Source organism: Peromyscus eremicus, chromosome 8b, assembly GCF_949786415.1.
Source record: "Peromyscus eremicus chromosome 8b, PerEre_H2_v1, whole genome shotgun sequence".
Classification (NCBI taxonomy): domain Eukaryota; kingdom Metazoa; phylum Chordata; class Mammalia; order Rodentia; family Cricetidae; genus Peromyscus; species Peromyscus eremicus.
The window spans coordinates 48,502,435-48,516,126 of NC_081424.1; the positions used below are offsets into that span (position 1 = coordinate 48,502,435).

The 13,692-nt window shown below is 45.3% G+C and overlaps 1 protein-coding gene across 3 annotated transcripts in view; it reads right to left on the minus strand.

Annotated features, from left to right (window-relative positions):
- The window catches only part of Rmnd1 (required for meiotic nuclear division 1 homolog), a 30,538-nt gene that overhangs the window by 12,416 nt on the left and 4,430 nt on the right, over nucleotides 1-13,692 (minus strand). For all 3 annotated transcript variants that reach the window (XM_059272786.1, XM_059272788.1, XM_059272787.1), the window contains exons 2-6: nucleotides 11,009-11,526; nucleotides 7,519-7,627; nucleotides 4,451-4,526; nucleotides 2,752-2,791; nucleotides 852-952 (exon numbers count right to left, since the gene is read on the minus strand). In XM_059272786.1, the coding sequence (XP_059128769.1) occupies nucleotides 852-952; nucleotides 2,752-2,791; nucleotides 4,451-4,526; nucleotides 7,519-7,627; nucleotides 11,009-11,512 (830 nt within the window). In that variant the 5' untranslated portion in view covers nucleotides 11,513-11,526. The remainder of the gene's footprint in view (nucleotides 1-851; nucleotides 953-2,751; nucleotides 2,792-4,450; nucleotides 4,527-7,518; nucleotides 7,628-11,008; nucleotides 11,527-13,692) is intronic.

A 13,692-nucleotide genomic window follows, 5' to 3' on the forward strand; every position in this document is an offset into this window, starting at 1 on the left:
GCCAATCGACAACTGATGACATTTTATAAATGTTCTCCTACTCTCTGATCTGAGTAATTCCATTCCTAGGAACTAGCCCACAAAAATAATCAGATAAAGCTTGTGTACCATGAACATTTTTACTGTATTTTGGAGACACATTGTCACACTAGCTTACGCTAGTTCAAACTCATGGCAATTCTCCTGTCTCAGCTCCTAAGTGCTGGGGATTACAGGTTTGAGCTACCATACCTAGCCAATAAACTGCTGTTAATTCACCACGTGGGTGCTGGGAACTCAACCTGGTCCTCTGCAAGAGCAGCAAGTGCTCCTAATCTCTGAGCTATCGCTCCAGCCCCGCAGTAAACTTTTTATTGTCAAATGTTCAAAAGACTCAATAGAGAGAGATACTAGATTAGTAATTCCACAGAACAAAAAGGCCTGATGGCCTGAGCCTGTAGTCACAGCACGGAGGAGCCGGGAGGGCTCCTAGGCCGCTGCTCGCCCACATGGCCTCACCTGAGGATGCCTGTCAGGCCCTCACACCTCTCAAAGTGGCTCTCCTGGATCACCTCCTCAGCACACATCTGTCATATTCAAACTCAACTGAAAAAAAAACAAACAAACCAAAAAACCATGGATTTACTGGGAAGTAAATCCTGACTGGAATAACCTGATAAACTCATCCTGCTGAGGGTGTGCTCCCATTAATTTAGGTTGATAACGTGAGAATGTAAATACAAATCCTGTTCTTTGCTGTGGGCACTGGCTCTGACCAGTAACTTAAGAATCTCCATATAGTCACAGTGATCTCCTCCAAGCTTCCCGGCGCTCTCCCCGCCCTCTTCACACACGTGCTGAGACATGCTTACTCTGTTTTCATGTAGTTCAGCTCTTCATTCTCCCAGTGAACCAGAGCCACTTCGTAGGGCTGGGTTTCGTGTCTCTCCAGAACTTGCATCACGTGCTTCACCTAGGAGAGGAGGAGGTCTGCTGGTGTTACACCGACTCCCTACAAGCCACACGGGCTCATCTGCTCACGACGGCTTTCCATACTTTAGTAGCATCTTTTCTGAGTCTCAGTAGGAAAAGGCAAGCTCACCGTGACAGTAAACTAACCAAATGGCGTGTCCATTATTTTGACATTTGGAAAGTACAGATGAGCATTGAAAAGAAAAGAAAAATTACCATTATCCAGCACCCGAAGAAAATCACTGCTAATATATTTTGTTGAGCCTCAAAAAAAAAAAAAAAAAAAAAAAAGAAAACATCGTACAGGCAAATTACTTGTAAAAATTAAAGCAACAGGCAACAGGGGCCGGACAGATGGCTCAGCGGTTAGAGCCTCTGTTGCAGGAGTCCTGGGTTCAGTTCTCAGCACCCACATGGTGGCTCACAATGGCCCAATAATCCAGTGCCAGGGGATCTGATGCCCTCTCTTCTGACTCCCTCAGGCACCCAGCACTCACATGGTGCATACACACAAATGCAGGCTAAACATTCACACACATAAGATGAATTTTTAAAAAGGTAAGCAACATAATGATGTAGACTGTGCTCCCGAGTCCTGATCCTGAGTTAGCCATGACTAAACCTAGTGAATAGCCTTTGTCTCTGAGGGGCGAAGGGCAGATCCCACATGCGTCTACATGCTTTCTATGAGCGTGTGTGCCATTTGTTTTCTATGTGAGTGGGACTATACTCTACATATGGACATCTTCCCTGCTGTTCTTAAAGGAGGATGTGCACCTTATTTATCCACCCCGAGTGTCCATCCATGGGGTGATCTACTCTCTCCCCTCTCAGGGCATTATCCCACAGCACCACCTTCCTGCCGTGAGGTACTTCTTGAAGAACTGCTGAGAGGCTCTAGGGCAGAGGCCTAGCATGCTGAAGTGTGACTACTGTCAGCCCTGCAAAGAAGGGGTATGGGGAAGGGGAGACAGACATGTGTGCTTACAATTCTGCTAAACTGCTCTCCAAAACAGCTTTTCCTTTTTGGATCGAAATATTCATGAGTGCTCATAGAAGCGAGGCCTGTTACCAGCCTTCCTGTCTTTACAACAGTCGGACAGCCGCTTTGGTGCATTTACTTTGACCCCCCCCCTTCCTTCCCTACGATGTGCGTAGCTCCTTCCTGTCAGTGACCCTGAAAACACACAGAAGGATATGTATGCACTGACATTATTCATGGTTACCTCTGAGGAGTAGATTTCGGGTGAAAAAGGATTTCAGTAGAGAAGGGGTATGGTTTGGGGCAGGCTTTTTTTTTTTTCTTTAAAGATATGGTTTCTTTCATGTAACCAAGAGACTGGCCTCACATTGTAACCCATCTTCGGCCTTCAGTACCCAAGTGCTGTGATTATAAGCATGTGTAACCATGCCCAGATTTTTCTATTTTCTTTTTGGAGGCACGTTTTGTAGCTCAGGTACTGTCCTCTATCTCACAATCCTCCTGCCTCCACCTCATGAGTTCTGGGATGACAGACATGTACACGCCTTACAACATACTTGACCAAGCACCAATAGTACATTGGTTGTACTTATGACCTACTCTTTTAATTCAACTGTATCGTGTAGAAAATTTATAAATAATTGAAAGTCATTATATTTTGGAAGATGAAAGTGATGGGATAAACACTGTGTGACGCACAGAAAAGTAACTGTGGATGACAGTATGTCCCTGCACTCCAGTCTTCAGATTGCTGAGTATGAGTGACAAATTATTCTTAGAAACTAGAGTTCTACATGCTTACACTGTACTGTACTTACAGTTTTGTCTTTTACATTCCAGAACACAGTAGCTCCTTCCCTGATTCAAAGAACAGGAGAGTCAACCTCGGCAAAGGGAGAATACATTCTTTTCAGATTTAGTATTTTATTTTGCCTCCATGTGTGGATGCACTGTGTGGTGCCTGGTGCCCACAGACATGAGGGTGACAGATTCCCTGCAACTGGAGGTACAGACGGTTGTGAACCACCAAGATATGTGCTGAGAATTGAACCCGGGTCCTCTACAAGGACAGCAGCTTTTAACTGCTAAGCCATTTCTCCAGCCCTGAGAAAACAGTCTTCAGAGACATACCAAAAGCCATGTTCAGGTAGCCTGTAGAGCAGTGGTCCTCAACCTTCCTAGTGCTGCGACCCTTTAATACAGTTCCTCATGTTGTGATTTATTTTCATTTCTACCTCCTAATCTGTACTACTGTTATGTATCATAATATAAATATGTGTTTTCTGATGGTTTTAGGTGACCCTGTGAAAGGGTTGACCCGAGGGGGTCACAACCTACAGTTTGAGAAGCACTGCTCTAGAGCACGCTGAGAATGCAGGTGAAGAAAATTGGTTGATTAGTAAGATGGCTTGCTTGAGTATCTGGAACTACAGACACGAGCCACCATGTGTCTGTACATGTTTAGAGTTTAGCCTTTTTACTGCTTCACTCTGCAGCCCAGGCTGCCTCAGCCTCCAGGCTGCTGGGATTATGGGTGTGCACCACCGTACCGGGGTTAGTGTACATTCTTTTGGACATCCACCTTCTGTTCCACCACTTAGTTGTCCCGACTATGGGTTACTCCCCAATGCACCCGACCCTCCTTTTCTTGGCTGTAAAAGGGACAGCAGGTATTTCACATGGCTGCTACTGCCACCGTCCTGCCTTTCTACTCTTTAAAAGGCTAAGACTGTGTGAACCCGGGTCCCTCTCTCAGGTATCTGGAATGGCCAAGGCCGGCTAAAATTTCAGTTGAAATGCTACAGAAGGCAAGCGAAGGCCAGCAGGTGTGGAGTCTCATAAGGACAGTGACAGGACTGCTTTGCCCCATTTGCATATTCAGTGAAAGACATGTCGGGCAACAATGATTTACTTGTATTAAAAATTTTCATTTTAGCTGGGTGGTGATGGCTCATGCCTTTAATCCCAGCACTTGGGAGGCAGAGGCAGGCGGATCTCTGTGAGTTCAAGGCCAGCCTGGTCTACGAAGTGAGTTCCAGGACAGCCAGAGATACACAGAGAAACCCTGTCTCACAGAAAGTTTGTTTTTCATTTTATAAGTTGATCTCCCAGAGGCTGGAGAGAGTTCAGTGGTTAAGAGAACTTATTGCTCTTCCAGAGGACCCACATTCAATCCTAGTACCCAAATGTCAACTTACAACCAGATGTAACTCTAGTCCCAGGGGATCCAATGCCCTCTTCTAGCCTCCTCAGGCAGGCATGCACATGGTATACAGACACATATGGAGGCAAAAAACTCATACACATAACATAAAATAAATACATATTCGAAGAAAGATGACCTACCAGGAGATTTAACCCTGACAAACTCTCCAAGATGCAGTCAGAATCAGATGAGAGATCCAAACCCCAAATGCACTGGCCCAGGAAGATCGCAGCGGAGGCAGGCCCACCCTCGACTCCAGCCATCCAGGCGCAGCCGTCTGTCTCCCCAAAGCCATGTCCGTCCTGTCTTACCTGAACAGGAATATTGTTCCGGGATCACCCTCCTTGGCAGCGTTCTCCACACCCATCACCAGAATGTTTGCTGCATCTGTGATTGAAAACGTCAGTCAAGGCTGTGTCTCCAGGTGACGTACACTGCCTGCTGAGAGCAGCCTGTACGTGTAATCTGTTCTTAGGTCACTTCACAATCCACAGTGCTCCACAGCACAATTATCAACTTCCCACTGAAGACTCAAGAAGGGTTTTAAGATGCGAAAATGGGCTGAGCAGTGGTAGCGCACGCCTCTAGTCCCAGTCTTGGGAGGAAGAGGCAGGCGGATTTCAGAGTTTGAGGCCAGCCTAGTCTACAGAGCTAGTTCCAGGACAGCCAGGGCTACACAGAGAACCAACCAACCAACCAAACAACCAACCACCAAAACCAAAATAGGGGCTCGAGAGACTGCTCAGTGGTTAGGAGCATATGCTCTTCTTGCAGAGGACCCGAGTTCTGTTCCCAAATCCCATGTTGGGTGGCTCATAACCACCTGTAACTTCATTTCCAGGTGCTCAGATGCCCTCTTCTGGCACACACATGTGCATGCACACAAAGACACATATACAATAAACATAAATTTTAGAGGGCTGGAGAGGTGGCTCAGAGGTTAAGAGCACTGCTATTCTTGCAGAGGATCCAGGTTCAGTTCTGAGCACCTACACAGTGGCTCACAGCCAACTCTACCTCAGTTTCAGGGGACCCAGCACCTCTCTGGACTCTGTAGGATACCAGGCATGCACATGATGTACAGATATACATACAAGCAAAACACCCATACAAATAATAAAAATTTTAAAAAAGTCTTAGAAAACGAAATGAAAGTAAGAAATTATATCCCTAGAACATTCTACAACCTATAATATTGGCAATGTTATCTACAACTGCTCATTCACACTGATTTTTGATTCAGTAGCCAGTAGTCCAGTTAAATGAATATTACAGTTTTAGGTTCTATACAACTATGTCAGGAATTAAATGTCTTTCTACAAAGTTAATTTAAAAATGTATAAATTAATGTTATTTCTTTAAATGCCTCTTAAAATTCTTATACTTATTTAGACAAGGTTTCACATACTTCAGGTTGGCTCCAACTCAGTATGGAACAAATGACAACCTTGAACATCTTTCTGGTGCCTCTGCCCCAAACCTCCTGGGATTATATGTGCACCAGCACGCTTGGTTTTAGTGATGCTGGTGATCAAAGCCAGGGCTGTGGGCATGCAAACACTGACAAGTGATCTACACCCCCACCCCATGAATTTTAAATTAAATTGTGTAAAGTTTGGACAATAGATAATGTACAATGAAAAAAAGTGTGACAATTTAAAAATTTAGCTAATTTCAAGGTTAATCATGAAAACTACCATTATAATTACTTATCCATAACATTTTTAATCTTTTAAATACTGTTGAATGTATCAATATTCATCATTATTTGTTTTACATATTAGTATAGTAATAGTTCTTATAGGTATATCATCTATAATGTAAATTTTAAACAATACATCCCAATCAAGACATTGTTACTAATGTGTGCAGTTATGTACAATTTCTTCTTTTTTTAATTTTTATGTGTTTGATACCATGTCTAGCCATAACCCAGTACGGCTTTCCACTTGTCCTCCTCAACCTCTCGAGTGCTGACATGACACGAACAAGTCCCTACACTTGGTTTCTAACATCAGGATCCTCAAAGCTTCAGGATTCCTGGTAAGATTTCGACAGCCACAAAACCCTACACAACCGTTTGGAGCATATTCCCAAGTCCCCGAGAACTTTGTACTAACAGGACAGTTTACCTGTGTAGCCCAAAGTACCCTAAAGGATATGAAAGGCTGCAGAGCCACACCAGTGGCAGTCTTCAGCATCAGTCATGGCTACACTGACCAATTTTTCATCTCAGGGGTTCAGGACAGAGCTTTGTTCTCTTTTTTTGGTTTTTGAGACAGGGTTTCTCTGTGTACTCCTGGCTGGCCTTGAACTCAGATCCACCTGTCTCTGTCTCCTGAGTGCTGATGTGTGCCTCCACCACCCATCGGGCTTTGCTCTTCTAAATCAGCTTCTGCCATCAAATACAGTCTGTTCATACAATAAACAGTGAAAACGCATGGCATTTCGACCCCTTATGGCACCAGGGAGTCTTGTTTTTTTGGTTTGTGAGTCATGGTCTCTATGTAGCCTTGGCTGTCCAGAAATTCACTACATAGACAGACACTGGCCTTAAACTCCCAGAGATCCGACCTCCTCTGCCTCTTGACTGTAGGATCGAAGGTGTCACCACCACCCACGGCTGGGACCAGGTCAATCTGAGTCCTTCCCACCTTCCTAAAATACTAAGTCAGGTTTCTTTCTTATAATTATGTGTTCAACTTTTGCTTTAATTTTGTTAGCTTAAAAAATTTTTTTATAATCAATTATTGTCACTGTTATTCGTGAGGGCTGAAATAGCTTTTTAATGTGACCGTAAAGCAGCAGTGTGGAGCAGTGGTTTGGATGAGTGTTAAAGGACTGGTCGCGGCTCACCATGCTGGGAGGCACTGCAGCTTTTAAAGGTGCGGCCTACTGGAGGAAAGACAGATCACTGGATGTGCACCCTTGAAAAGGACCCTCATCACTGTGTGGAGCAGCTTCCCTGCCACGTGTTCTGTACCAGGATGTGCTGCCTCAACATAGACCCCCACACAATGGGTAACGGACTGTGGATTGAACTCTCCAGGATGGGAGCTCCCATCAGCCTTTCCTGTTTGACCTCACAGTTACTGCAGGTATTTAACACAGCAACAGGAAGCTAACACACACACATCCTCTGATCTTCTCAAATGGCTGTGATCCTATAAAGATAAGTAAAGCATATTCATTTTAATCCAACAACTCTCTACAGGTATGTTTAACTGTATCCCTTGAATACAGACCTCTGAGACCACTTTCATAATGCACACCACTGGAAAATGAAGCGGGAACAAAGGTACACTCGGAACACCACCACAGGAGAGTCACTTTCTAGCACACAGCATGAACACTTGGTCCGGGGTTAGGGCGGCAGTACCTCTGGGCAGGCTCGTCACTTCCACATAGCCACAGGAGGTCAGCTCTTGCGACAGGCTTCCCAGGTGATACTCATCTGCTGTTGCAAACGCTGTGCACTGCATCAGGTCCTGTTTAGGGGAGGAGCAGAGGACCGAGGTTACCAGAGGGCTCAAGCACCTGCAGCGGCAGCTGGATTCCGTGAGGCAACTCTACCCTGCAAAAACAGCCCTCCAGAGTGTGCTGCGGAACCTCCATGTGCACACGGAGTTCAGTGAGCACAGAGAGGAATGAGTTACATGGAGGCAAATTTCCGCTCAAGTCAGAAAAGAACCTGCTTCTGCTAGTCAAAAAAGCTGACAGGGCAATCCTGAAAGTGAAGCCCCACTCCCTCCTCCTCCTCCTCTTCTTCTTTTTGAGACAAGATCTCTCTATATAGCCCTGGCCATCTTGGAACTCTATGTAGACCGGGCTGGCCTCCAACTCCAAGATCTTCCTGCCTCTGCTTCCCGAGTACAGGGAGTTAAAGGTGTGCACCACTACACCCAGCTCTCTAACTGTAGCATTTCTGTAGACGAGACTGGCCTTGAACTCAGAGATCCGCCTGGCTGTGCCTCCCGAGTGCTGGGATTAAAGGCATGGGGCACCACCGCCCGGCTTGTAGCATTTCTAAAATGTGACCTGTCAACACAAATGGAGGGACTCCACAGACTCCCCAGCATCTCTGACCACAGGCAAGACCTGGACATGCCCAACTAGGGTGGACGTCTCTAGGTGAGGCAGTCCCTACCTCTTCTGCCTGCTTTGTTTATGTGGCTGGCCTGTCCCCTCTGTGATAAAATGCAATCCTCTCAAAGGATGAGGTGTAGCAGGTTACTCCATCACCATTTCCATGAGAAAATGCATTCTAAGCTTAGATGAAGAATGTCTTCAAACACAAGGCCTTTACTTAGGCTAAGTCTTTGCTGTGAGCTGTCCTCCCCGATGCTGGCGAGCCTGGTTCCCCAGTCCTTACCTGTGCTTCTCTCAGAACACTTAGCTCAGGGGAATGTGACTTGCCTGGACTCCTGTATGTACAGCTGTGGGCTGCTTCTACTAATATACACCTCACAAGCTTTCTTGCTTTTTATTTTTGTTTTTCGAGACAGGATTTCTTTGTGTAGCCCTGGCTGTCCTGGAACTAGCTCAGTAGACCAGGTTGGCCTCGAACTCAGATCCACCTGCCTCTGTCTCCCAAGGCTGGGATTAATGGTGTGTGTATTACCTCAGAAGTTTTATAAATAGACTCTTTCTGACATCTTGTTTTGGTATTGTTTCACTTAAGCTGCTTAGAAGGGGAAAGAGATCCATGAAGGAGGCTGTCTTTGGTTGTTTTTTTGTTTTTTTGGCCTATTAAAGGTAACACTACTGTGTAAGCAGCTTTCATTTTCATACAGTCTTTTCTAGTTTTTCACAGCTTATCTGATTTATTTTAAAGTGCTAGTTAAATTTACCTATGTTGAAGCATATTTCAGGTTTTGGGATGAGAACTTGTTCCTAAATAGGTAACCAGAGCCGCCTAAAACAGTTACTGGATTAGGCCTCTCACTCACATCTATTTTAAAACGTAAAACAAGACAAACAAATGCAGTCTCCTTCAACACGTTTTGTTTCTTTGGCTCTGGAAGCCACGGTCCAGCAGATGGGGCTAGCAGTCCTGATCCCTCTTTTGAGGGCCTCACTCCTGCAGCATGACCAGGGTGCAGGGGGAGGTGATTCTCTCTTACTGACCCTGGGACTGGGGAAACCTGTAGTCGGCCTTCATCCTTAGCTCCCAGGAGAGCTGAAGCCGGTGCCATTCCCTGTGACACGGGACACCGGAGCATCACTTGGGTCCCTGCCTTCTTGTTCCTGGCACACATCCCACATCCTCTGCAATTTTTAGCGGGAAAGGAATGCTGTTTATTCTCTGAGGTAACTCTTGGGCTCTGGCTGGATTCATGATAGGGACTGGATGCTGGGAACACAAACCCGGACTCAAGGCCTGCAACCTTCAGCTCCACCTCTCCGGAGGAAGGAAAAATGCTGGCGGGTGAGTTAACTCGCAGAGCACCCCAGGGCTCAGGGAGGAGGCCTTCCATTACAGTCTGGGTAGCGGCCGTGTGAGGAGTGAAGCCAAACCAGGATCCCGAATTCAAGCCTTTCATGAAGTCCCTCCACTGCCCAGCGACCAGGTCCACCCTTGGCACGGCTCTTCTTTCTTTCTTTCTTTTTTTAGAGACAAGGTCTTGCTATTTAGCCTTGGCTGGGAGGGAACCTACTACATATACCAGGCTGGACTTGAACTCAGAGATCTGACTGCCTTAGTCTCCTGAGTGCTGGGATTAAAGACATGGCCTTGGCTTGTACTTTCTTTTTCTTTTGAAACTGGGTCTCACTATATAGCCCAGGCTGGCCTCAATTTTGATCCTCCTGTCTCAGCCTTCTGAGCCTCGGGGTGCTACCATGCCTGTCAAAGTTTGTCTTTTCAAAATCTGTCAGCAGCTCAGTAAAAACAAGCCCCATCAAAATGAAACATGCTCAGGGTCTACGCTCTCAAGTCTGAAGACAGACAGACAGACAGACATTCTGACTGTTCTGGCAGATTTAGGAGGGCCAACCAAGGTTTGAACATATACATTCTTTTCTTTGTAAACAGGATCTTGCTAAACCATCCAGGCTGGCCTCTGATTCCTAGGCTCAGATGATCCAGCTGTTTCAGCCTCCTCAGCTGGATCCACTATGGGGTATGTGCGCCACCATGCACAAGGCTATAGACATCGAAGACCTCTCTGCCTCTTTTTTCAATTTAGTACACATGTAAGTACAAGGCACGGCTGAAGATATCATTCAAGACACTAAGTTAATTAAGGCCTCGGCTCTGACCCTAAACTGTTTATAGCTTGGAGGACAAATGCCAACTGCATCTGAAAAAAAAAAAAAAAAAATCCCAGAAACTCCTTAACAGTGACTAGAAATCAAAACAAAGACATGCTTGAACTTGCAGAGGGTAAAACAGCAAAAGCCATCACTGCTTCCTTCCTGCCTTGCGGTGTCCTCTCTTCACCCTTAAGCAGTCACCACAGGCTAGTAAACACCTGCTGGTTGGCAGGTAAATCTTTTTAACTTCCAGATGCATTTCTGGCTCAATTCTTAAAAAACAAACAAGTAACAACAGTAACGAAAAATCAGCTCTTTTCCTCAGTTGCATCCCTGGCTGGCCTGGCTGGAGGCTTCTTTTCCAGTTCTCCCTGGCCTAACTAACCCTCCCACACCATGACTGGGGCCTTTAGTGCCACACTTGATACGGGCAACTAACTGCTGCGTGGTCTTTTTGTTGGTTTGGCTGCGTTAGGCTTCAAAGGTCTAGTACGGCATTCTAAGCTGGCTGCCCATTCTCCTACGTTAGCAGGAGGGTATGGTGCAACACATGCCGGTTGGGAGGGCACACAAGGACCGACGCACTCAGGGGCCACAGAACTAGTGGGCTTTACCTCATTCACAGATAGGTCTGGCAGGTTGGTCCTGGATGGCTGACGCGTCCGGGATGCCTTCAGGGGCCTCTTGATCGGTGGAAGGTCTTGTTTTGGAACAAGTGTTTCAGTTGATATAGAGTAATGCCTTTTCACTGTTTTTATAAACCACTTAGAACATAAGAGATCTGGTTTATTGGTCTCTATCCTGGGAGTCCCAAAGGGGCGCATGGTTGGTAGGTGTGCTTTTCCATCCCGACAATGGACAGCGGTTAATGGAAAGGGTCTGCTTGCGTTTGAGATCATCCAGCTTATTTCCAGGATCTTTGGCTTGTTCAAACTGTCAGCTGGTATACTAGGAAAGAAGGAACCTAAATGTCGCTGTATTTTCAGGGTGTTGCGGCATGCTGTATGTTCAGATTCTGTAAGCGGTTTTAAAGGAAGCTGAGAAAGTCTCTTGCACCGACGTGCCTTGGATGATGCACTGTGTAAAGAGGCCAGGGTTTGGAGAAGTTTGGCTGGCATGACCACATCTCAGGCTGAAATCAAAAGAATTAAAAAGTCAGGTTGGGTTTAAAAAATGTTTATAATACACATATATTTCCTTAGGAAACACATATTTCTGTTAAAAATTTATACAGCATGGGCTAGAGCGAATGCTTAGCAGTTAAGAGCATGTGTTCTTTTTTTTAAATGATTTATTTTTATGTGCATTGGTGTTTTGCCTACATGTGTGTCTGTGTGAGGGTTGTTAGATCTCTTGGAACTGCAGTTACAGACAGTTGTGAGCCACCATGTGGATGCTGGGAATTGAACTCAGGTCCTCTGGAAGAGCAGCCAGTGCTCTTAACCGCTGAGCCATCTCTCCAGCCCTGAGCATGTGTTCTTTTCTGAGATAAGATCTCATAATATGCAGTCCTGGCTGGCCTGGAACTCACTATGTAGACCAGACCGGCCTCAGACACAAAAAGATCTGCCGGCCTCTGCCTCCTGAGTGCTAGGACTAAAGCCTCATGCTACCTACACCAGGTCCAGCACTTGGTCTTGCGGAGGACACAGGTTCAATTTCCAGTACCTGTGTGGTGGCTCACCACCACCTATTTTGCCCTCTCTGACATGCACAAGGTGTACAAACATAAGATGCCAGCAAAACACTGGCAAAAATTGTAAAACAGAAGTATCGGAACATAATCCTATACATACACACACACACACACACACACACACACACATACACACACACACACACACACACACGTACATATATGGCTAAGGCCATAGTTTGGTGGTAGAGTACTTATTTATAATAAATGAAGCCCTGGTTTTCTCAGTCTTGTCAAAGACTGACTCATCTATCTATCTATCTATCTATCTATCTATCTATCTATCTATCTATCTATCTCTTTTTTTCTATTTAGTCATTATTTGGCCTCTTTCTGGAAGATTATAAAATTATAAATTGGGGCTGAAGAGATGGCTCAGCGGTTAAGGGCACTGACTTCTTTTCCAGAGGACCTGGGTTCAATTCCCAGCACCCACATGGCAGCTCGCAACTGTCTGTAACTCTCCAGTTCCAGAGGATCTGACACCTTCACACCAATGCACATAAAATAAAGTTAAATAAATAAAAAAATTATAAATCTACTCTCAATAACAAAGATGTTAAAAGAGAAAAAGGTATGGAAACTTTTCATCATTTTATAATATCAAATATTTAAAAACAGATGGGTGTGATGGTGCATGTCTTTAGTCCCAGTACTTGGGAGGCAGAGGCAGGTGAGTTCAAGGCTAGCCTGCTCTACATAGTTGAGTTCCAAGCCAGTCAAGCGATACATATGGAGACCCTCTCTTAAAAACAAAACCAACCAAACAAAAAACCCCAAACAAAACCAACACCCCCAACCCCCCCACACACCAATCAGTATTTGCACATTCCTTTTTTCAACCTTTATAATTAAAACATCAACTAGTCAGGAGGCAGAGGCAGGAGGATCTCTGTGAGTTTGAGGCCAGCTTGGTCTACAGACTGAGTTCCAAAAACCAAACCAAACTAAACCAAACCAAACCAACGAACAAAACATAAACCAGCCAAGGCCACGGGTGCATACAAGGCCAAGAACCCCTGCCAACATATTCTAGCCCTTGGAGAAGACGGGCATTTTTTTTTTTTTAAAGATTTATTTATTTATTCTATGTATGTGAGTGCTTTATCTGCATGTATGACTTTATGCCAGAAGAGGGCATCAGATCTCATTACAGATGGTTGTGAGCCACCATGTGGTTGATGGGAATTGAACCCGGGTCCTCTGGAAGAGCAGCCAGTGCTCTTAACCTCTGAGCCGTCTCTTCAGCCCGAATTTTTTCCTTTTCATCACAATGCCATGAAGACCCCAATCCATGGAGCTGGGTCCAAAACACCGAGCAAACAGAGCTTACTCAGTTCTACAGGAAAAGCTCCCAGAAAGACTGAAATGGCTTCCATCTTTTTTTTTTTTTTTAAAGATTTATTTATTTATTTATTATGTATACAGTATTCTGCCTGCATGTGTCTCTGCAGGCCAGAAGAAGGCACCAGATCTCATTACAAGTGGTTATGAGCCACGATGTGGTTGCTGGGAATTGAACTCAGGACCTCTGGAAGAGCAGTCGGTGCTCTTAACCACTGAGCCATCTCTCCAGCCTGGCTTCCATCTTTTAAGGGGGAA